The 25,583-nt window shown below is 39.5% G+C and overlaps 1 protein-coding gene across 1 annotated transcript in view; it reads left to right on the top strand.

Moving 5' to 3' along the window:
* LOC148118628 (contactin-associated protein like 5-1-like) overlaps nt 1-25,583 on the top strand; it is a 901,008-nt gene that overhangs the window by 737,031 nt on the left and 138,394 nt on the right. Inside the window, exons 15-18 of the mRNA XM_087900698.1 lie at nt 2,784-2,911; nt 3,082-3,252; nt 11,167-11,385; nt 20,962-21,201. Of these exons, the coding sequence (XP_087756824.1) occupies nt 2,784-2,911; nt 3,082-3,252; nt 11,167-11,385; nt 20,962-21,201 (758 nt within the window). The remainder of the gene's footprint in view (nt 1-2,783; nt 2,912-3,081; nt 3,253-11,166; nt 11,386-20,961; nt 21,202-25,583) is intronic.

The following is a 25,583-nucleotide window of genomic DNA, read 5'->3' as shown; positions in this document are numbered from 1 at the left end:
ATTCCCTAGGAAGAGATCCTGGGTTATTTTTCTTGTTTGAAGTTTCCAGATAAAAATCATTCCTGATATATTAATTATACTACTATACCAAATATATGTTTTCCTGTGTTATTTGGAAGAGCTTCTTTATACCTAGCATGCTTTTTATATATATGCCAAAATGCTGATACAAGGTCATCAAGTAGATGTAGACAAGATGTCATGGAATCTAAGGGAGGCACATCTCAGCATTAATGGACAGAAGTCAGAACCCAGTATGGGCATTCAGAAAATCAAAATGGAATGGAGAACCATGACATAGCATGTCAGGGATTCTTCAGAGGAGCATCTGAATGGGATTTTGTCTTTACTTCACCGTGGATGTTTAAGCTCTGCTTTACAATTCTACAATTCTATTTGTGAATACTTTTGAACAAAAAGGCAAATCTATTCTCCCTGTGTATGCAACACGTAGAGTGTGTTTTTTAGCTGAACCAAAGTTTTATCATTTGAACCACTCTTAAAAAAAGCACTCAGATTACAAATATTATATTATATATTTTTGTGTTTTAATAGGTCTGTAGGGGAAGGGTTAAGGTGAATATTTCATTTATTTATAACATAGATAAATTATTGAGTGTTTTCACCAAATCTCATGCGCTCAATTCTAAATCTTAAAATTTAATTTTCCACATGTGCTATGTAGCATGAAATCTCAAATCCAAAATCAGAGCTGGGTGCATATGAAATAAGTTGTCTTGCCTGAGGCCACAGAATAGTTTAGGGACAAAGAAAAAAGTGAAGTGTCAGTGATACCAGTTCTGAGTATTTAATACAGACCAGTGGACACTGTGACCAGTAGCTGCAAATCTCACTTATTCCTCTGCAAGCTGCTGTTCAGATGTGCACTCAGCTCACTAAGCATCTCCAAAAAGATATGACCCACCCACACTACAGAACAAGGCACTATTTACCCTAATGTGTGTCCTTAAATACAAGACAGACACCAGGGAAGCAAAACTATGGCGTGGTTCCTGCTCTTTCTGTCCTGTGACTCTAGGCAATGACTATGTGCCTCTGAGGCAGTGTCAACTTCTGTAAATGGACACAGGGCTATAAGCTAAAGAGGAAAGAGTGAGAGTGGTGTACACTGCGGAAGAAACAATGGTATACACTGCAGAGGACAGAGTGGTGTACACTGCAGAGGACACAGTAGTATACACTGCAGAGGACAGAGTGGTGTACACTGCAGAAGACACAGTGGTGTACACTGCAGAGGACACAGTGGTGTACACTGCAGAGGACAGAGTGGTGCACACTGCAGAGGACAGAGTGGTGCACACTGCAGAGGACACAGTGGTATGCACTGCAAAGGACAGAGTGGTGTACACTGCAGAGGACAGAATTGTATACACTACAGAAGACAGAGTGGTATATGCTACAGAGGAGAAGTGTGTGGACAAAGGTTACATTTTTCCTTAACAAATTTCATCCTGGAAGTATCTGCACTGCTGATCTCCATTTATTTATTGTAGTTGAATTTATATTATTATTTTTCAAACATTATTTTTTATTTTTTACTTATTTTTGAAAATATCATACATGTGCACTGCATACTTGGATAGCACCCATCTTCTACAATCCCTTTTTTAGCTACCCCTTACACAAGGGGTATGTATGTGTGTGTGTGTATATATATATATATATATATATATATATATATATATATATATATGTAAATGTTTTATTTCTGTGTGGACTGGTGCATGTGTGTGTGTTTATGAGTACATATACTGAGACCATAAACCAGCTTCTGTTACTATCCCTTCGGTACTGGAGATTTTTTTTTACTTTTTGAGGCAAGGTTTCTCATTGGCCTGGAGCTTACCAATTTAGCAAGTTTGGCTGGCTAACAGGTACCAGATATCTACCTATCTCCACTTCCCCAGTCCTATGATTACGAGCAATTTTAAAAGGGAAGGTCTTCTTGTGTAGGTTCAGAAGATCCATATTCACACGCCAAGCGGATTGGACGATCTATGCTATTTCCACAGCTCCACAATGCCATGTTTTACTTCCAATTTATGCTCTGCCAAGTGGCACCATTTTCACCTTGATTCAAAAACACAGCTTTAAAGGTGGAGGAAACATTGAGTTTCTCTATTTCTTTTTAAACTTTCCTATCAAAAGAAAACTAGGTACTTCCTTATTTGCATAATTAACAAGAACAAAGTCAGAGCCTTTAACAAGCAAGGTCTTCCTAAAGAACAAAGCAAAAAGCAACCAATAACTATAAAGATTCATTTGAGCACAACTTTGAAGGTGATAAGGAACATTCTAATCTGATTAAAAAATTGTTGGCAGGTGGTTCAGCCACATCCTCTGAGTAATTTTTGAGAGGGTATTGTGTTATCTGTTTTCAAGTTAGTTCCTCAGATAGCAGATCTTCTTTTATGGGGAAGTGAAGTGACGTTTGATGTCACATTAATGCTGCAGTGAGCCTTGGGGTCCTCTTGTCTACAATAAGCACAGCGAATTTTGTAAACTACCTGTGCTCCTGCCAGCACATTTAGGGAAGATATAAAATCCAGAGGTGTTTGGAAGCAGGCCATGGGTTCTGTATTTGGTGTCCCAACTATTCACATAGGCCCAGAGATGAAAGGCCTTCTGTTATGCTCCTCCCAACCCTAGCCAGGCTGAATTCAATCCAAGTCACTTTGCAAAGAGGGGGTCTTGACACAGATTCCCTAGATAATCTACATTTTTACTTCTTTTTTTCCCCCCTTTAAATTTATGTTTCTTAGGACAAAGGATACTGGCTTTCTTTCCTTCAAAGATCACTTGCCTGTAACTCAGATAATTATCACTGATACCAACAGATCAAACTCAGAAGCTGCTTGGAGGATTGGCCCCTTGCGTTGCTATGGTGACCGTGAGTACAACATCCCCCTCTTTCTGAATTGCATGAGCTCAAGATGTTTTGGGTCCCTTGTCTCTTTTCCTTTTAGTGTCTTCCCAGTATTAAAAATTACCCATGAGCCCATTGTTTTCTATACTCAGTGGGAACACACAATCCATGGTGAAGGACTCTCTGCTTCGCAGGGCACTACTGGAACGCTGTCTCGTTTTCTACCGAAGCTTCTTACCTCCACTTTCCTACCTTCCATGCGGAATTCAGCGCTGACATTTCCTTCTTTTTTAAAACCACCGTTTTATCTGGAGTTTTCCTAGAGAACCTTGGCATTAAAGACTTCATCCGACTTGAAATGAGCTGTAAGTGCCTTCGTTTATGAGTTTGATGTCAGTGATCCACAGAGCGGCTTCTGTTTATCTCTATCACCAGCCACCAGTACAGACTTTTAGTGTCAAGCTAGTATCACCAGTTATCAGTAAAACTAGCTCTGAAGCTGTCGGATCCCTGCTAATTTGTTATGACTGACTTATGATGTTTTATCATCGTTGGTTAGTTGTTTCATAAGGATATGTGCGTTTCAGGAGTAGCTGGGCATTTCTCTCACAGGCTCCATTCTCTATCACGGCATTGTTATCCCTTACTTGTTGCTTTAAGTTTCCATGCCTCAGGATGGCACTCTATGGAAAGCAGGGATGGTTGTTTTGAATATTCTCCTCCTATTTGGGGTCCACATTACTACTGTACCCATGCTTCAGAAGTCATTTTTGGGGAAGACAGCTCAACCAATAAAGCACCTACATGCAAGTATGAGGACCTAATTCAGTTCCCCGGAACTCAAGTCATATAGCCAGGCATTACCATGCCAGAGGAGGCACAGACAGGTAGAGCCCTACAGCTCATCTCGCAGAATTGGTGAGCTCCAGGTTCAGTGAGAGATTCTGTTCCAAAATATGAGGTGGAGAATTATTGAGTAGGAGCTTGGACATCGACCTTTGGCAAGTTTGATCACATCTTGACCAGGTAAAACACACACACACACACACAAACACACACACAGGCACACATGCGTGCACACAGTCAATTTTTTCTTTTGCCACAATTGAAGAGTGTAACAAGTCAGTGATAATTTATGCCAGTGTCCCACCTCTTTCATGCCAGCAGAAGAGTGCGTGCAAGGTTTACTGCATGAAGGACACCTTTGTAATAGCCCTGCTCCCATCTGCGGGTTCTGTGCATTACTGATCATTAAGCCAAATGGGCACTAAAGAAATATGTATGACAAGACATTCTCCAGTGGGACACTGCATATCAGCATGCAAACAAAAGTACATGAAAGCACAAAAAAGAAAAAAAATTCAATGATTAATTAATTTTCATGAAAATGGAAAAATAGCAATATTTTAGTCTCTTTTAGTAATAAGAACTTTAAAAGTGTACCCCTAAATTTGATTTTCTACAAAGTTGTCAATGACTTCACGTAAGTTAATTTCCTGTAGTTTTTTTATTCAAATAAAACTACAAATTGTATTAGCCCATTTATCATCTATTGCACTTAGAAGAAATATTTTCATTCATTTTCAGTATGATTGTTTTTTCATAAAAAGTCATAGACATTTAAAAAGTTTGAAAAGAATTTTCAACATAAGGACACGTTTGGTAAACAATTTTTATATTAAACTCCAATAATTATAACACTCTCCACAACTTTTTTTTAACCAGGTCCAATTCTAGTGACTTCAAAATATCTAAGTAATCAAAATCTTTCCAGCAACTATTGTTTTTAATGCAGAATTCATCATAGGCTTTTCTCCACATTAGGCAGAAACTGAGCAGACCTCTCAAGCGTGTGCAATGGCCAGAGCTCCTCTGATTTCTGTGTTGACACCTGTGTCACTGTGTGGACTCTCATGTTAGAGTCTGATTACAGAGGGAAGCGGGAGTCATACAGATGGAAGGCAGACACTGCCTTGTTGTTCCTCCAAACAAACACACGCACGTGGTTCTCATGGAGCCGGTGGAGCTTATGGGGTTGCTCACTGTTCTCTAGGGTATAACTTTTGCTATGCACCAAGTGGTAAAATGGACTTATTTAAGGGTCACGAGTGTATTATTACAAACTGACAGTGACTTTAGGGCGTGTTGTGTTTGCACATGTGCTGCAGGACTGTTAAGTCATCAGCATGCTTTAGAATTACTAGTGAATCATGATGATAAAACCACACACAAACAAGTAAACAAACAGATACCCAGTGCTTGGGAGATAGCTCAGTCACTAAAGTCCTTACTCTGCAAGCTTGATAACCTGAATTTTATCTGTCAGTCTCAAGGAAAAAGTAAAAAGCCAGATGTGGTGTAGTGGTGTGTGCTGATAATCCCAGTTTGGAGAGACCAAGAGAGTCCGTTAGCCTGTGTGAATCTCTGTCTCAGAAAACAAGGTTTGGGGGGAATCTCGAGGAATGACACCACTATTGACCTCTAGCCTCTTCATGAATGTGTATACACATGAGTGAACACACCTGCTCACTTATGTACCAGCATATGCGTGAATACACAGACACACAGATAAATAGATAAAAATAAACATGAAACGTACTTTAGCTGCCCTCTCTGTTGCTTTTGGGTTCCTTACACTAAGTGGGCGCCATTACCTCTCTCCCCACCTCACTTTGTCTTCTCTTGACCACATCTTCTGTGAGCTTGTCCATGAGCATCCCTCTACCCTTGTGAAGTGGACGATTTCCAATAGTGGGAGAGAGGTGATTGGCCATATCCGAGTGATGTAACTTCATGAGATACCCTTGAAAGCTAAGCAAGTGTCTTATTCACAGATATTGGAACTTTGAGAGTTCCCCAACAAAAGACAAGTCCATTTGCAGAAGGGCATGGTGGAGGGGTTTGTGGGTCTCCAGCACATGGGTGAGCGGCTAAGTGTTTCTTATGCAGTTGCAGACTACACGCAGGGAAAGAAAGTGTCTCCATGTAACTTTTCACTTATTGTTCAAGGACACAAGCTACTAATGGGGGAAGATCTTAAAATTGTTGTGTAAAATAAAAATTCTTTGTACCTAACTTGGTCAGACTCTGAAGAGCAGGCTGAGTACCAACCATTCCACAGTGTGGACATAATAACCTCAATGTAAAATGTAATAACAAAAAAAAAGGCCCTGAAGCCTTTTCATTCACTAAAGCCGAAATCAATGTTATGGTATATTATCACAAGATAATCACCAGTGATTGAGTGTTAATTACAGATCAGTGTCCAATTTGTTTGTGCTTTGTAGCAGTTCACTGTGCCCTTTCGGCTGTACCATTTTTTAATTCAATTTAGCATTAAATTATTTAAAAATACACAAATGAAACCTGTAATGCAATTCTTTGATGTTTACTATCATCATACTCTCAATTACTACTTGTTAAAACACAAACATTTTGCATTAAATATTTTTAAGTGTATGACCTGAAAATAGAGATGCAGTTCAGTAGTAGAGTGAAGAACTGGCTAGCATATATAAGACCCAAGTTCAGTCCCTAGAGTAGAAAATAAATAAATACATAAACATAAAATAAGCAAATTCTAAGGTCTCATATTTCCTAAATTTATTAAGATTATTGTTCTTGTTATTACTGTTATTAGGGGAAGAAGCTCTAGCAAGATACCAAAATAAGATATCTCTACCCATGGTGACACCAAAGGCCGCGTGGATGCCCAGGGTCTAGGCAACAAACTGTAGCCATGTTCAAGTCTAAGGGCCATGCTGCCACACAGACATACCAATCTGGGTAGTCTGTGCTGCCACACAGGGCCATGCTATCTTCCAGGCCTGGGCTGCTGCCAAGGTTCATGTCTGGATCTATGGTCCTGCTACAGCTGAGGTCTGTGATGATGCCCATTTTCAGTGTTGCCGCAAGGGCTCATGAGAATTACGCATGTTGAAATCCAACGGCCATGCTGAGCTGGCTCTGCCTCTCACTGGCCCTGGGATTTTTAGCCCTGCACCTTGCTGGATACTATAGCAGGAGAGTTGACCCCACCCCCATGGGAGAGCTGTCCCTTCCACGTGGGAGAGATGTCCCCAATGCTCACCAGGTGTTGTTGGAGACCATTCATTCTTCCCGGTTGCCCTGACCTGAAATATTCACACAGAAACTGTATTAATTACTACACTGCTTGGCCAATGACTCTACTGTATTACTATCAAGCTCTTATATATTAAATTAACCCATTCCTATTATTTTATATTTTTCCCCAAGGCTCATGGTTTATTGGCAAAGTTTCGGAGAGCTCCAGTGGAGGAATCTGTGTTCTGTGGCAGCTACATGCTTCTCCCTTACTCTGCCTACTCTCTATATATGTCTTTTCCAGAATGGAAATATTTTGTTAAGTCATTGGCCAAAAACAGTTTCTTTATTAACCAATGATACAGAGGGGAATCCCACATCATCTCCCATTTCTGTATAAATAGAAAAGGATTGTAATTTTAACATAGTAAAATTACATATAACAAAATTGGTATCAAGCAAAAAATTATAGTTACAACATTTATATCTACTTTAGAACATGAGAATCTTATTCTCAGGGTCGTGGGTTCGGGCTCCACATTGGGCACCAATTTGTTGATAGAGGCTGCTTGTTCATTTTCAACTGCACTGACTCAAAATAATCACACAGAAACTATATTATTTAACACTGCTTAGCCAATCACTTAAGAATATTGCTAGCTAGCTCTTATAACTTAAATTAACCCATTTCTATTATTTTATATTTTATCATGAGGCCTGCGGCCTACTATCAAGGTTCCAGCTGGCTCTGATGGAGGTGTCTGTCTTCTGTGCTGACTACATTGCTTCTCACTGACTTGTATCTTCCAGCCTGGCTACATTCTGTTAATCCATTGGCCAAAAGCAGTTTCTTTATTAACCCAAAAAAGAAACTCATATACAGAAAGACTTCCCATACTAACCATGGACATGGGAGTCCTGACCCCGATGAGACGGACCTATTAACACAAGCTCTGCATCTCCTTTGAGGGCTTCAGTCCTAGTGGCCCAGACCAATGAGTTCGACTACCAAAGCGACTCGCATCCTGGGCCTTGGGTTGGTCCACCCTAATATTTTCCCCATCTGTGACCTGCTGCAGGGCATGAAGAGACTGGTCCTGTGGAACAACAGCCACAGCACCTCCATGGCTTGGGACAACAGTAGGATATGTGAGAGGGGTTTTGATGAGAGTCCAGTGATGCTGGTGTGCTGGAGGACTTGAACCAGACCAATGGCTCACTGTGGCTGGGGATAATTGGTGTACAGTGAGATAAACTGCAGCAACCAACGGCACAAAGGTGAATGAAGGACTCTCAGAAAGACAGAGGAGTGAGGTGCTTTGTTGTTTGTTTTCTGTTGACTTTTTAGAGCATTTTTTGGAGGGATGCCACAGGAGTGAGGGGGTCACGGAGGGACTGGGATTTGGGTGCATGATGGGAAATTCCCAAAGAATGGATAAAGAATTATGTCACCAAAAGTAGAAAAGGTCTAAAAGTATATTACTGAGATTTAAATCTTAGTTCTTCCAGCCACTGTGACAACTTGTGCTCAGTTCCTTCATTGATAAAATAGTCCTGTCAAGTGTGTATTGAGGCCCAACTGAATTCAGTGATGGAAAATGCTTAGCAGTATGTCTGGCTTGTGTGAGGCACTTAAGAAATGTTAATGTTTTTTGCTAATGTTACTTCACTGATTCTTTAACATCCAGGCATGGTTTAGGCATTATTGTCCTTTGATAGTTACTTGAATAAAGTTCAGCGTCATCAACACATTTAAAAAGACTTTTACAAGGACCCAAGCATAAAAAGGGAAAGCAGACAGTGTTAAGTCCATAGCTATTACACAGAGAAACCCTGTCTCAAAACAAAAAAACAAAAACAAGCAAACAAACAAAACAAATAAACCAAACCGAAACAGCACCAATAACAACAAAAAGCAAAAACCAGCTAAAGAGGAAGTGCAGCATTTTATTCATTTTGAGGTGTCTAGCCATGGTTTTGTCAGAACTATATGCATACAAGCACAGGACTTGGGGGTGGGCTTGTAGTAAGTAAGTGAGATTGCTCTAACCAAGCAATATAAAAGAATATCTATATCTATATCTATATATGTATGTATGTATATATATATATATATATGTGTGTGTGTGTGTGTGTGTGTGTGTGTGTGTGTGTGCAACTCACACAGAAACAGGCTGGGAGAATGACTTAGTTGCCTTAAGCCTGAGTACCTGAGTTTAACCCTCAGAGCACACAGTAAAAAAATCTGGTGTGGTGGCATGTGCTGTAATCTCATTTTTGAGAAAAAGAGACCTGGCTTGTCAATCAGCCTAGCCTCATCAGTAAGCTTCGAGGAAATAAAAAACTCTGTTTCAAAAATAAAGTGGATGCCACCTGAATCATGACATCTGACTCCACAGGCACCCACAAATATGTGCAACACACACATATACACACCATACACGTGGATATGTACATGCTTGAACATGCACACAACAAAAAAAGAAGAGAAAAAAGAAGAGGAAGAGGAGAGAGAGGAGAGAAAGGAGAAAGGGGGAAGGATGAAAGAGAAACAAAATGAAATGAAAAAGGCAGATACATAGAATGGTTCAAGGAAATTTTTAAATTCCTTATTGCCTCATCTGTTCTTTTCAATCCCATTCTTACAATGAATGACTTTACAACTAAACAAATTCACCTGAATTGGAAAATCACATGATACAGAAATAATACAACCATCACTTATGTGCACTTAGTCTTTTCCAGGGACAGTTTGAATAGTTAACCTAGATTAACATGTTGATTTGTTTCCCCAAAAGAATTATTTTGTTTAGAGAGGCTACCATTGCGCACATTTTTATCCTTTTCTAAAGCCCCTACAAAATTTCACAAAGGGAAAGGCATTAATATTGAGAATCACTAAAGAGGAGAGTAAAAAGGTGCTGGATAGGTATGTATGGTCTGCAAAGTCAAGCTGCTGGAGCTGAACCTTGTCAAGCAGCGATGGTCACCATGCAGTCTGTGCCAGCACATGCAGGCGGGAATCGCCGTGACAAATGCTACTGCTTGACTCACTTTCTTCTCAGTATTTAGGTCAGGGTTACAGCCCAAGGGATAGTGTTACCCACATTGATCTTTTCACCTCAGTGAACTCAATTTAGATACGCCCTCACAATCCTGACCATTGCTAATACCATCACTACAATTGCCATGTTTATCATCACCACCAAAATCACCATCATCTGAAGTACTATCACCATATTCGCCAGCATCCCTTCTTCCAGAGTTCATCCCTACTATCATAGCATCGCCGATAGCATCACCACAATCTCCATGATTAATGGTACATGATTAATGGTACAGTACTATCCTCAGTGCCACCATCATTCTAATACTATCAGTATTAATATTAGTGAATGGCTGCCAATTGATTTCCATAATATGTTGTTTAAAAAGAGGGAGAGATTTCTGGACAGTTTCCAACATGGAGGGTAGAGTTCTGAGTCTTTTAAAGCAGTTCTATTTTTAGAGTTATCCCGCTGGACAAGCAACTGACATAAAATCCATCTTTACATTTTAAAGATTCATTTTTATTTAAGTGTATGTTTCTCTGTGGGTATGTACATATGTGTTCAGGAACCTGTGTATGTCAGAGAGCAATCATATCCCTGGCACTGGTGTTTTAGGCAGTCTGGGCTAAACCATCTGAGCGTTGGGGACTGAGCTCTGATTCTCTGCAAGAGCAGCATATGCTCTTACTTATTAAACTTTATTTCCAGCCTGATTTTTGCATTTTCAGACATGGAAATATGAGTGTTTGGATCACATACATTGACTAAATATCCTGGCAAGTGGTACTGTGGTTCTAAAGACATGGGTCTCCTCTCTGCAGCTTGGAGATGCTTGCCTAGCCCCTTGTGTACAGTAGGACACAGGTAAAACCAGGGTAGACCAAGGAAACCCAGAACCTCAGCAGAGATTCAGACAGAAACAAATGCCACAGGTTCCTACTACCTGTATTGAAGAACCGAACAACTCAAGTGGCCAGTGCATAGAACACACGCATTCTTAGTCTTTAACGGTTGATACTGCTGATGGTGATCCAAGTGCTCCTAGGAGTTCAGAAATGTCCTCTCCACACTGATGGAGACTTATTTTCCCTAAATATCCTGAACATACTTGTACCTGTAACACATTGACAATGATTTTCATCCTTCTTTCTTATTTGGCTACAGCTCCTTCTGAGGTCACATTTGCCATTGATGTTGGGAATGGCCCTGTTGAGCTCCTCGTCCAGTCCCCTTCTCCTCTGAATGACAACCAATGGCATTATATCCGGGCTGAGAGAAACCTCAAGGAGACCTCCCTGCAATTGGACAGTCTTCCTCGGAGTACAAGGGAGACCTCAGAGCAAGGCCATTTCCGACTTCAGCTGAATAGCCAGTTGTTTGTAGGTAGGATACATCATACAGCATACTTTGTACTGAATACCTACAAAATAGTTTTTTGCCATAGCTCAAGAAAACTTCCTTGTATTTTACAACTAGAAAACTAAATGTGTTATTATTTTTACTATTTGTTTAATTTTATAAATTGTTTTATTCCCTTTACAAAATTAGGAGCGGTCTCAGACTGTTTTGGTACCATTTCTCCTTGTACGCATTGTGTTCAGACATCTATGGAATTTTTCGTTTTGAGTTATTGCAATAAAAATTTACAGCATAGGCATAGAGATTCTAGTCCATCATTCTTCTTAGTGATCCCCAACTCCTAATAACTATTGCTAACATTGTGATCAAAAAGTTTGACTAACCCAAAGAAGTTCAGTTTCTAGGAATAAAAACTAGGAAGTGTGCTGACACCAGCTAGATACTTGAAAGAGGGTCTCTCAATTGAGAAAATATCTCCATATATTTGGTCAGTATGGAAGTCTGTAGAATGTGTTCTTAATTAGTGGTTTCTGTGAGGGGGACCAGCTATTATGCATGATGCCACCATGGGCTGGTTGTCCTGGATTCTATAAGACTTCAGGCTGAGCAAGCCATATAAAGCATGCCTCCTGGCAGCCTCTGCAAGCCTCTGCTTTAGCTCCTGCTTCCATACCCCTGCCATGCTGAGTTTTTCACCTGACGTCCTTTGATGATGGACTGTAATACTGAAGTGTAAGCAAAACAAATCCTTTCCTCTCCAAGTTGCTTTTGGTCACAACAATAAAATCCTAACTAAGGTAAGGTGGTACTCATTCCCCAAGTGAGATTCAGTATTAACAACAATATTATCTCTGAATCGGTGGCCACTGATAGTGGTGGGAGTGGATATCTTCAGAAGTCATGGGCTGAATTTATTCCTTCTTTTTTCTCTTTCTTTCTCTCTTTTCCCTTTCTCATTTCTCCAATCAATAGTCACAGAGAAACTATTCTATTCAAGCATTCTTGTTTGATAGTGGGTACAGCAATATGAACTAACAATAGTCACTGCTTTTCAAGGTGCTTGTGCATATGTGTGTGTGTGTGCACGCGCATAAGTGTGGGTATGCATCTTGTGTGTAAGTAGGTATGCATGCCTGTGTGTGTATGACTCCGTGAGTGTGTTTGTGTAAGAGACAGAGACAGAGACAGAGAAATGATGGGAAATATTTTAGATATGCTAGTCCAGTACTGATATAAGACCAAGCTTTATACTGTTTGTTTGTATATGTTTGATAGAAAACAGTATGTATAGCTCACCACGGGCCATGAAATTCCATCTTCATTCCTTGTGCATTTTTATTTTTATTTGCTTCCTTTATATGTGGGCTAATGTAATTTCTAAATCTGAAAATACTACCACTGAAAACATACTTGCTAAAGGAAAAGCGATAGGAGAATTTGAGAATATCAGATTTTCATATTATCACCCACCATACATGTATCTTCATTAACTGTGTTTTACACATCCAGTAGAATCTAATATCAAGCAATTTAAAACCTTCTTATGATTATAGGTCTTTTCCTTAATTAATAACTCCTGTAAGTAATATGATTTACTACTGAAAAAATTTAAATTTATTTTGCTGTTTTAGTTCTACTTAAATATCACATTTTATTCTTGGAAGAAGTTTGCTACTCATCAAGATTTATATCTTTCTTGGTAGAATCAGTTCAAGTATTTTATAATTTTCATAAATTATACTCCATGTGAAAGTCTAATTTATCTTCAGGCAGTATTTTTGAATCTTTCTGTCTGAATCAGAAAGTAAAGGTGGAAGACTGTTGTTTTTTTTTTTTAACACCATCATAGCTCCCTGATGATCCCAAGAAAAGAGATGAGGTGAACTCTGGGCAACTTAAAAGGGCAGAGAAGCAGCAGTGTTTTGTGCCAAGTTCTTTCCACTAGACGTTTAAATTGATCACAAATCAGTGAGTTGTGCAAGCATGTGAATAGGACTGAATGAGACACCTTGACAGAGTTGTAGCCAAGGTCAGTCTAATGAGCATGCTCACTTCAGTTATGCTTCCCTCCAGTGAGTCCCATCTTGATAATTTCTGTGCTTTTTTTTTTTTGAGTTTATCTTCATGAACCTGAAAAGGGGGGAACTGCTGTTAAAGGCCATCTTTGTCTGCTGACTTATGCCACACTGTTCAGTGTTCAGTGACAGGTATGTTTGCAGATGCTATCAGGTCAAAGGCAATTGAAGACCCAACAACTGCATTTTTGTGTAATTCATCTGTGCAATGAATGAAGGAATGAATGAACGTTTTGTTTACTTATTTCCCTCATTTCCTCTCCAGTTGCTGTGATAAAACGTCCCAATAAAAGCACCAGGGATGAAAGGGCTTGTTCAGTATAGAGTTTCAGGGTAGAATCCATCACTAGAGAAAATAGGGGCAGGAACTCAAAACAGCTCTTCACATCCACAGTCAAGAACAGAGAGAGAATGAATACATGCATGGTTACTCTCAGGTCACCTCCTCCTCATTTATGTAGTCCAGGACCGAAAATCAAAAGATAGTGCTACCTACCTTTATGTTAGATCCTAACACATAAATTAACTTAATCAAGATACCCATAGATATGCCCCAAAGCCAGGCTAATGAAGGCAGTCTCATTGAGAATCTTGTAACAGGTCATTCTTTATTGTATCAAATTATCAAATCTAGCCATCACAGTTATATTAGCCCAAATGAAGAACTGTGTCCTCTATAACTCAGAAATGTGGAGACATTACATGTTTGTCTTTCCAAGGTAGCAAAAGATGCTGTTATTGGAGTATGTGTCTTGACGGTTTAGGAGGACATTTTTAAAGTATCAATATGCATATACCTGTCCAGCTACCTTTATCCATGGGAGAATTTTTAAGTCAGAGTAGAGTGTCCAGCAGCATTTTGATCCCTGGACTTCTGCTGTGATCATGAGTGCTTTCTGTGTGCTAATCACAGACTGCATCTTATAAGATAGGATGCATCTTCTGACACTGCTCTGGTTATTTCAATGTGATAGCATGAAAAGTGATCGTCAATGACTCATTGCTTGATGGATTCCCAGAATCAATATTGTAACTCAACACTGTTGTGTCACCACGATAGTAAGGGATATTTGCAACAAGGCCACATTGTCCAGTGCATTGATTTAGTAGAATACAAGAAATTTTATAGAATGTAGCTTTAAATATGTAATATATAGCTGAGGCGCACTCTCACCTTTGGGACTTTCGACAGTTTCATTATTTTCACTGTGTGAGGTTTTATATATGCATATATGTGTGTGGTTTGTATGCATGTTATATGTGCTCACACATATAAATGTAGAGGCAAGAGGTTGGTATCAAGAATAAATTACAAACCAAGGAAGCATTTCCACTAAAGTCTAGCTTACTGAGACAATGAGTTTATTGATTCTTTTTAAAATTGATTTCTATTGAGCTCTACATTATTCTCTGCTCCCCTCCCTGCTTCTCCCCTCTTCTTTGACAGTTTTCAAGGTCCCCATGTTCTCAATTTACTCAGGAGATCTTGTCTTTTTTTTTTTTTACTACCCATGTAGATTAGATCTATGTGTGTCTCTCTTAGGATCATCATTGTTGTCTAGGTTCTCTGGGAATGTGATTTGTGAGCTGTTTTTCTTTGATTTATGTTTAAAAACCACTTATGAGTGAGTACATGTGATAATTGTCTTTCTGGGTCTGGGTTACATTACTCAAAATGATGTTTTCTAGCTTCATACATTTTACTGCAAAATTCAAGATGCCGTTATTTTCTTTTCTGCTGTGCAGTACTCCATTGTGTAAATGTACCACATTTTCCTTATACATTCTTCAGTTGGAAAGCATTTAGGTTGTTTCCAGGTTCTGACTATGACAAACAAAACTCAAGTCCAAATGGATCAAAGACCTCAACATAAAGTCAGCCACACTGAATCTTATAGAAGAGAAAGTGGGAAGTACACTTGAACACATTGGCACTGGAGACCACTTCCTAAATATAACCCCAGTATCACAGACACTGAGAGAAACAATTAATAAATGGGACCACCGGAAACTGAAAAGCTTCTGTAAAGCAAAGGACATGGTCAACAAGACAAAACGACAGCCTACAGAATGGGAAAAGATCTTCACTAACCCCACATTAGGTAGAAGTCTGATCCCCAAAATATACAAAGAACTCAAGAAATTGGTCATCAAAAGAACAAATAATCCAATAAAAAATGAAGTACTAACCTAAACAGAGAACTCTCAACAGAGGAATTTAAAATGGCTGAAAGACACTAAAGGAAATGTTCAATATCCTTAGTTATCAGAGAAATGAAAATCAAAACAATTCTGAGATTCCATCTTACACCTGTAAAAATGGCCAAGATCAAAAACACTGATGACAACTTATGCTGGAATTTACTGATTTCTGTGTGATTACAGATGAGGCTTGCTCACAGAATTGGGGCGGCTCAGGTAGCTGCCTCACTGACAGCTCAGTATGGCCTGAAAAATAACTCACAAAAGTATCCTTCAAGATTCCAGAACCACTTACAGGAATATTAGGGGGGGATATTAAAGCATATATCAATATTCCAGCTATTGTTATTACTCATATAATTGTTCTGGAACATTAAGTTAAGATGTGTTGCTTTTGTTTATTTTGTGGAATATTTGTTTAATTATGCAATGATGTGTTCTATTCTTTTATGCTGCATTTTTTGAATCTGTAAAGCTGTGTTATTTCACCTGCCTAAAACACTTGATTGTTCAAATAAAGAACTGAATGGCAAATAGCTAGACAGGAGAAAGGATAGACAAGAATGCCAGATAGGGAGAATAAAAAAGAAGAGAAATCTGGACTCAAGTGATTAATAGGATGAATGAGAAAAGAGAAGGAGAAGATGCCTGGGGACAGTAACTGAAGTACACAGTCAACTATGGAGTTAGAAAGAAAGAAAAATCTATAGAATAAAAAAAAAGCAAAAAACTCAGAGGCAAAACATAGTTAAGAAGGAATGGGACAATTTAAGTTAAAATATTGGCTAGAAAAACCAAGCTAAAGCTGGGCTTTTAAAGTAAGAATATGTCTCCATGTATTTATTTGGGAGCTGGTAGAAGGCCCCCAAAGGGGGAAAAAACAGAAACAGTTATATATAACCTTTGGAAGAGGCTTGTGAATGGTACAAACTTTATGTATGGCTCAGGTCTTTCTTGATGAGCCTCTCTAGGAAGGAATGTTATAATTTGGAAAAAGAGCTACCAAACAACTGCACATAAGTCAAGATTCCGAAATGCAAAGTGGAAATGTATTAGAATGATGTCTGAAATATATCCGTGCAAAGACAGCAAATAATTCGACCTGCTCTATATGTGTGGCATCCTGGAAAGAAGCCAGCAAAAAAGCCAGCACATCATCATCTGATTTCTCAATGGAAAACATATTTGAATTTTGCAAGATTTTTTTTTCCTTTTAAAAATTGGCAACTTTGGAAAGAAAACATGTCTCAACAGATATAGACACTTGCCAAGCCTGAAAGCCTGAGTTTATTCCTCAGAATCAACATGGTAGAAGGAGAGAACAGACTCTTGTAACATGTCCCTTAAGATGTGTGTACATGTACCTCTGTGTGTGCATGAACATGAATGTGTATACACTTATTTGTGTTTTTTCTGAGTGCATGTTTTTTTTGGCTCTGTGTGCACGTGTGTGTGTGTGTGTGCATGTGTGCTTGTGTTATATCCGTGTATACATGTCCATGTGTATAGATGTATGTTTGTGTGTGGTCTATGTGTATGTTTATGGACATTTGTTCTATATGTGTGCATGGATGTATACACATATGTGTTTGTGTTGGCATATATTTTTAAAAATTATTTAACATGTAGACTAGTCTGTTCATTCTTTATAATAAAAAGAACCTGTTCTATAGATGTTTCTCCTTTGAAAAACAAAACGTAGCCTGAAAAAAGCACAAATTTAGCTCATGTGCAGGATAGTTGACCAATGCCTTGTGTCATCTTGCTCTGTCAGCATCTGGAAGAGTATGAGCAGCTAGTCTGGCGAAAATCGTGCTACATTTTATATACCTCTGCATCGAGAAGTACATTTTTTGCCAGAAAAATTGTCCCAGTCACCCCTTCTTCATTTATAAGCTTGTTGACTAAGCCACACACACGAGAAAATGTGCAATAGATCTTGCATTCACCACCTCTTCTCGGAGAAAAATGACATTAAGAAGATAGATGAAGAGTTGTGTAGAGGGAACGATGGACTGCGTCCTGCCACTTGCCCAGCTAGCTTTACCCAAAATAATTACACAGAAACTGTATTCTTTTAAACACTACCTGGCCCATTATCTCTAGAGAGTTAGTTACTGGCTAATTCTTACATCTTGATTAACCCATTTCTAATAATCTGTGTAGCGCCACGAGGTGGTGACTTACCGGGAAAGATTCAGCATGTTTGACCTGGTGGCTAGCTTCATGGCGTCTGCCTCATTGCCCTCTTCCCAGCATTCTGTTCTGTTTACTCTGCCTACCTAATTTTCTGTCCTATCAAAGGGCCAAGGCAGTCTCTTTATTAACCAATGAAAATAACACATAGACAGAAAGCCCACGTACATCAGAGTTATTCAAATCCACGAAGGGGAGTGACTACAGAGTCGGAGAAACAAAGCAAGTGTTAGACTCCATAAATCCTTCCCTCTTAATTGTGCATAACCCTCAGAAAAGAAATAATGAGCCTTCCTTTGTGACTGGCTTGTATGTGCCATTGATTTATCTTGTGGTAAAAGGAGACTTACTCACTGAAATTGAAACAGACAAGACAGTGTAATTGAGGTTTGGCCTCTTGGCCTGCATCCTTATCAGAATTGGAAGCAAATTCAAGGTTTTTCATTATTTCAGAGTAAGAGACTAGCCTTCTGCCATGGGAATGTTCTATTTTATTCTTTGGACTGAAACAGTGACTCGTGTTTTTCCTTGTCTGATAATCTGGTATCTTAGTTACTTTCTATTGCTGTGACAGAACACTATAACCGAGAGAATGCTTAGTTTGTGCTCATAGTTACAGCAGGGTAGAGTACATGACAATCCGGATGGGGACTATGACAGTAACCAGGAAGGCATGGCACTGGGGCAATAGCTGAGAGCTTACGTCTTGTTATGTAAGCACGAGGCAGACAGAGCTAACTGGGGATAGCATAGACTTTCGAATCATCAAAGCCAGTCTCAAGTGACACATATTTTTCAACAAGGTCCTACCTCCTAATCCTTTCCAAATGGTTCCACACACTAGGGAGCAAGTAGGCAAACATGACATTGACAAGGCTATAATCATTCAAACCACCATACCTGAGATGGAATAAGGAAAGTATATTTCTAACCACCTGCGCTGTGATTTTCCAGAGTTCTTCCTGTCTCCATCTCACATCTTACACCACTGTGATTATAGGCATTCATCACATCATCCAGAGTTTTCCAAGGTTCTGAGAACCAAACACAGGTCTGCATGTTTGTGAGTTTAATAGTGACCCATCTCGCCAACATCAATTTACAATTTTATTTTTCTGGTTTACATTTATATTTCTTTTCCAAAATGGCAAATTTTCAATGTCTATTCTATCTTCTTTGAAAAGCACACACACAGATCTAGTTACTTTCTAGACCAAATTTAATAGAGTTGTAACATAAAGTGTAGAGAGGAATGAGTCTCAGTTAAGTCATCCTATAAACACAGAACATAGTCGATGTGTATTTTCTACATTCAGTGTTTCTCCTGTTCCTCCTTCTCCCCTTTTTTTCTCATCCCCATCCTCCTCCTTTTATCCTCCTGCTCTTCATTCTAATTTTCCTTAGTTCATTAGACAGACTTTAAGGACTTTTATGCACTCTCCACTCATCTATGATATAACCTTACGCTCAGTGGTAGGATGCTTAATGCCTGTTTTCTATAGAGAGAATGGGCCTCTGACTCTTCTGGGATCTCAGAATTCTCAACAACCATACATACAGGTAAATGGGATTTAGCTGTATTTCCACCTTCTTGTCTCTTAGGACACATTTCTCTTATGTCTCGAAAGAGTTGGATTTTCTGTGTGAAAAAAACAATGAGAAAGTTTAAATCTGCTCAATGCTTGAGAGATGCTATATAACTGTCTCCTGACAGCATCCAGATGTCTATCTGCTGAGAGTCAGATTACTGCCGAAGTCTAAACTTGAGTGGAGAAATCTTATCTGAAAATAGTATTTTATAGATAAACTGTCAGATCAATAAATAGATAATTTATAATGTACCTAGTGAGTTTAGGCAGTAGGTGAAGACTCACGAGAACGGCCCAGAGGACAGCAGTAACTGAATGCACACTATACTCTGTGGTCTAGAGTAAACTTTACTATAAAAACATGAAATGAGAGATGGAACAGCTGAAATTTAAGGAATTCAGGGCTCAGTATGGTGAACCAGTGAGTGACATGGTGGTGAACCCCAGTTCCGGTCTTTCCCTCTTCCAGTGTGTGGTCCTGTGCCACGTAAGCATAAAGGAATAGGTTGTAGTTTTGTCTCTTTTGTGCACCTGGCACCTCCCTTTGAAATTAGCCAGGAGTCACAATCTGACTGTATTCTTTTTATATCAGATAAAACACACCATAGACTGCATTAAAAAATATCCACATTTTATTTATATGCAGAGATCATGGTCATGTAAACTTTCATTCTTAAGTATCTAAGAAGAGGTATGTCTCTCTCTCTTAGTCTTGCTCTCTGGGCGTGTTTTCCTTTGAAACAGGGTCTCATATTTCCTAAACTGGCCTTGAACACTGTTGATAGTCAGAGATGACCTTGAACTTCTGATCCTCCAGCTTTCATATCTTTAGTGCTGAGATTATTGATGTGCACCGAGTTGCCTGCTTTATTCAGTGGTACTGGCAATGGAACTCGGGGCTTTATGCATGCCAGGCTAGTACTCTACCAACTAGATTGCAGCCACAGTCCTGACTTCAAGATTCTTTAAATTCATTTCTCTCTCTGGGATCTTAAAGAAAAGATCAGCAACCCTGACAATTCAGTTAAGTATTAACAAAGTTACTTCTACAAAATACAATCTTGCAGGTCAACAGAAGGAAGGTGAGATGAAATTATCCTGCAGATGCGCTTCCTTCAGAGAGTAATAACGTCAAGACCGCAAAAGCCCAACAGGCCTGAAATGACAGTGAGGAGTTCTTAGGTTCAAAGCAAAAAGAAGGCATCTTGATCTTACAGGTTTTCAAGAATCCAGTGATAATTCCCACACCAAAGGCCCCAAGCTCCATGCCAAATGCCATCACTAGCATCCAGCTTTACCTCAAGGCCCGCTAGGTCCATGGCAACAGGGAAGGGGCGGCCTTTCTTGCAACTACAAAGTGAGGAAGAGCTGGATGGTCACAGCAGGCTCTCCCACTGTGCCCACAGAGAGACCCCACAGCAGGAAGTGGTCTTATTTCTGGGAGAGGGGACAGGCAGAGGTTCTGTGATCCACCAGTCACATCTATGAAATACAGCAAAGACACCTTTCATGTTCTCCTTCTTATTTGTTACCCCTAGGAGGGACATCATCAAGACAGAAGGGATTTCTTGGATGCATCCGCTCTTTACACTTGAATGGGCAGAAAGTGGACCTGGAAGAGAGGGCAAAGGTCACGTCTGGAGTCAGGCCTGGCTGCCCAGGTCACTGCAGCAGCTATGGAAGCAACTGCCACAATGGTGGCAAGTGTGTGGAAAAGCACAGTGGCTACTCTTGTGACTGCACCAGCTCACCGTATGAGGGACCTTTCTGCCGGAAAGGTAAGCTGGGTAAGCATGTCACCACCGTGTCCAGTCCAGTAGCATCTGCACACCACGGCCAGTAATCCCAACACTCCTGTGTGTCCATGTATGTGATATTCTATACCTACGTACCATGGTCAAGTCAGTGGTACCAAAACCTTTGAGAAATATGTACCCAAAAAGCCTTTCTGCTGACACAATAATCTGAATCAGAATAAATCAAACCAAATTAGAATAGACCCAGGTTTAATGGATACAAATTTTCTCAGGTTCCCTTCCAGCCCACCCAGAGAGCAGACTGGAAAGGAAGATCAGAATACCACATCTTTGTTCTCTGGGGAGCAATTTAAATACCCCACGGGAATGTTCTTGAGCATCTCTGGGGGGGGTCATTATTCTGCAGGCTTTCTTGGGGGCAGAGTCTGAACTGAGGTAACACACAAGGGAAGGAGCGTGGGATAGAACTTCCACCCTTACATTCCAGACTCTATGGATATCTGGATGCCAGGGTCTGGGGTGATGCCTTCAACTAAACATTACATACTCTTCAGGTATATGGAAGCCAGAGGCTGGAATGAAACTTCCACCCAAATATATACCATTGCTTCTATGTGTGGCAGTGGTCAAAGCAATATTCTCCATGCTCTCAAGCAGTGCCCTGGCTTTGTACTCTCAAGTTCTCCCATGTTAAACTCTTCTTAGATCATCAACATAATCATATCCTCTCTCCTAGCATTGGACCTGCATGCTTGTTGGCAGTGCAATTGTGCTTGGTCTAGTTGAAAATGGGCACATCATCCAGACTAAAGAAATAGTTGAAAACTTGAAATGGATCACTTACTAACATTTCTAGTTCCAGTACCTCAATTAGAAAATGTATAAAAAGACCACAGAGTTGAGTAAAAAATAAGCTATAGAATCACTTGTGCTATCTTTAATTTTTTTGAAAGTATACATGTGAAGAATATAAAAAATTTATTCACTATAAAAAATTATAGTTTTTTTTTTAAACTTTTGTTTACAAAAAAAGTTTGCTGTGCACCCAATGTAAACAGTTAAGAGAACAATATTTAATATTAAAATGAAATATTTTAACTGCTGCAGGGCCCAGTCATTCTACATGACACTTATCTATTCATGAAGACACTCTCTTTTGTTTTGTATGTGTGTGTGTGTGTGCACGTGTGTGTGTGTGTGTGTGTTTCTATGTATAAGGAATGTACATGCCAGTACAGACCATAAAAAAATGGGTATCTGTTCCTCAGGTGATATCTACTGTATTTTGAGGCAAAATCTCTCAGTAGTTTAGGCTCTCCAATGGACCAGGCTGACTGGCAAGCAAGCTATAAGGATCTGCCAGACTCTGTCTCTCTAGCATTGAGTTTGCACCCAACACTAGTTACTATTTTTAACATGGGTTTTAAGGATAAAACTGTAAGCACTAGAAAAACAGAGCCAACTCTTCAGACTTTAAATACATTTTTAAGTTCTTCCATTAAGCAATCATCTATTTAATCTCATTTAATCTGGAAATTAAAGAAAAAAAAGCACCCAGTGTTTTCCTTGAAGCATTTTATAACTTAGTTTTTCCTCTCATTTATTCTGTGCTTTTCTTCAACTACTTGGGATTATTTGCTTATTATTTCCAGGAAACACAATAAACTCCCAGGGAAATCAAAACACTGGAACAAACTTTAGGACCAACAGGGTATTAAGTCAAGAATCGGAGCTTGAATAATAAAATAACTCCCAACCAATAGCCCTTTACTGAAGACAAAATTTTAAATTTTTCTATTATGTTTGTTTATTTTGTTGAGGGAATTCATGTGCTATAATGTACATGTGGTGGTTAGAGGAAAACTTGTGACTGCTGGTCCTCTCCTTGTACCATGTGGGTCCATTGGTCAAATTCAGGTCCTCAGGTGTGGTGAAAAGTGTTTTTACCTACTGAGCCATCTTGCTAGCCTTAAAACTTTTGTAGATAAAGGCTTATAAACTTATAGCAGCTGTAGTTACTTACACATGGCTTGCAAAAGATCAGTCTGGTCAATATTCCACATGGACTTGGAGGACTCATGAGGCCCTGACCCTAGATGACAACCTATTGACAGTTGATTAGCTGATTAGTGGAGGAAGAGTTGGTTTTCTTTAGGGTTATAACCACTGTTCCTGTGTCCATGCTATCTCAGATGGTTTTACATGCATGCCAATAAAGACACCATTAGCTATACTCAAAGGGTGATAAATAAATAACACATAGTTAAGAGGGAATATATGTGGAGGGAAGGGGTTAGAGAAGGTGTGGTAAAAATACATTTGATGTGTGTCTTAGTTTGCTTTCTATTGCTATAAAAAATGCCTTGACCAAAAATGACTAGGGGAAGAAAGGGTTTGTTTGGCTTACAAGTCACAGCACAATGTCAGGGGAAGGCAAAATAAGAACCCATGGCAGAACTTGGAGACAGGAAATAAAATAAAATCTATGAAGAAATGCTACTTACTAGCTTACCCCTCTTGGTTTGCTCAGACTGTTTCCTTGACAAACTCAAGACCACTTGCCTAGAGGTTTCACTGCCCAGAGTGGACTGCACTATCCCATCCCACATTAATCATTAATAAAGAAAATGTCCATGCAGACTTGCCTATAGGCCAATCTGATGGAAGCCCATCCACAGGGCTTATGTCCCAAAAGTCTCACTATCTCTTCTTAGGTTTCATCAGGCTAAGTGACAGCATCCACATCTTCAGTTGTTTCTGGGGGAAAAAGCAGAAAAGCACTCCTCATGGGTTGGTCACTCCCTGGGAACATCATTATCATTATTCTCTTGTTGGAATAAATATTTAAATATCTCTAGCCAGCACCCAGATGGGCCTCTTTTCATTTTGAGGAAAGGCACAACCAAACCCTCTTCCTGAAGTGAGGAGTGGGTCTGGTCTTCTCCAGGCCCCAGTCAAGGGTTCTCTCCATTTTTTGGGGGGAGGTCCCTCCATTTGACCAAAATAGAAATGTAGGTAACTGATGATGAAGACCAATGTTTTTGAAAAGGAGACAGATATTTATCTTCTCTAAAGAAATTTAGAATATTTAGGATCAATAATGGCTTTCTCAATTGATCATGTAGGGGTAAGGACTCCCATTTTTGCTTTTCTAGTTGAGATTTGAGTGTTTGATTGTCCCTTTCCGTAAAGACCTGTCCGCTTGGATTATATGGAATGCTAGTGGAATGAAAATTTTTTCATGTTTGAAGAAAGTCTACAAAGGCCTTACCAATAAAGCATGGGGGCATTACCTGTTTTAATTTGGCTAGGTAAGCCAAGGATGGCAAAACTTTGTAGCATATGGCTAATCGCATGTTTGAGTTTCTCTCTGGCATATGACAAAGCCCAACAGGCTTGGGAGAAGGTATTCACTGAAAGAAAAATGTATTGAAGCTTCTTGAATGGAGAATAATATGTAACATCAATTTGCCAGAGATGGTTAGGGTAAACCCCCAGGGATTGCTCCCCACATTTTGGAGGGGAAGAACCTGGAGGAAAGGCCTTCGGGACTTACAAGTCTAAACATTCTTTTTCAAGTTCAACTGGTACTTTCGGGACCTATGTTTTAGGCCCCTCCAGTTTGCGTGGGTCAAAAGGTGGAAACGTATGGCTTCCAAAGCAGTATTGCAACAAGGCATGGAAGCAAGGTTGTCAGTCAGCTGATTTCCCCTGGAGAGAAATCCAGGTAAGTTTGGGTGACCTCTAAGATATTGTAGAAAGATGGAATTAATCCTTCGTTAATCCTTTGTTTAAGTAATAGGTGAGCTTGAATCATAAGAGGGGACATAGGATTGGAGTCCAGTTTAGTATGGGCCTCACTCAGATTGGGCAAAATATTTACAATATATAGACTATCAGAAAAAAAGATTGAATGGCTCTGGTATGGAATCCAATGTTATAATAACAGCAAATAATTCTTTAATTTGTGTGGATCCCTCTACCTCATGGGAAATTGATTTTATAGGCATTGACTCCTCTCCCCATAGGAGAGGTGAGAATACAATATGTGCCACCCCCATCCCCATAGGTAAACACTGTAAGAAAATCGGGGTTGGGTTTAGAGAGAAAAAGCTTAAGGTGCCTCCACTCCAGATGAGAAAAGGAGCTCATCTATTTGTGAAGGCCATAATGGCAATCAGTTTTTCCCAAGAATCCACCAAGGCTATGGCAGTTCTACTATTATTCCTATAAAGCTAGGTGAAATTGGTGATTTTAAATGGAACAATAAGGGAATGAGGTTCTGTGCCAAATGTCCTAACCAAAATATCCCTGCATTTAGTGATGCAATCAGCTGTCTAATTGGTCGTGGAATAGACCCTGGGAACTCCATCCACTTAGAGGTGAACCCAATGAATAGGCTC

The sequence above is a fragment of the Myodes glareolus genome, chromosome 22 (genome assembly GCF_982192425.1).
Source record: "Myodes glareolus chromosome 22, mMyoGla1.1, whole genome shotgun sequence".
Taxonomy (NCBI): domain Eukaryota; kingdom Metazoa; phylum Chordata; class Mammalia; order Rodentia; family Cricetidae; genus Myodes; species Myodes glareolus.
Note: the sequence above shows the minus strand (reverse complement) of the source record. Positions and strands in the feature narration are given on the sequence as shown.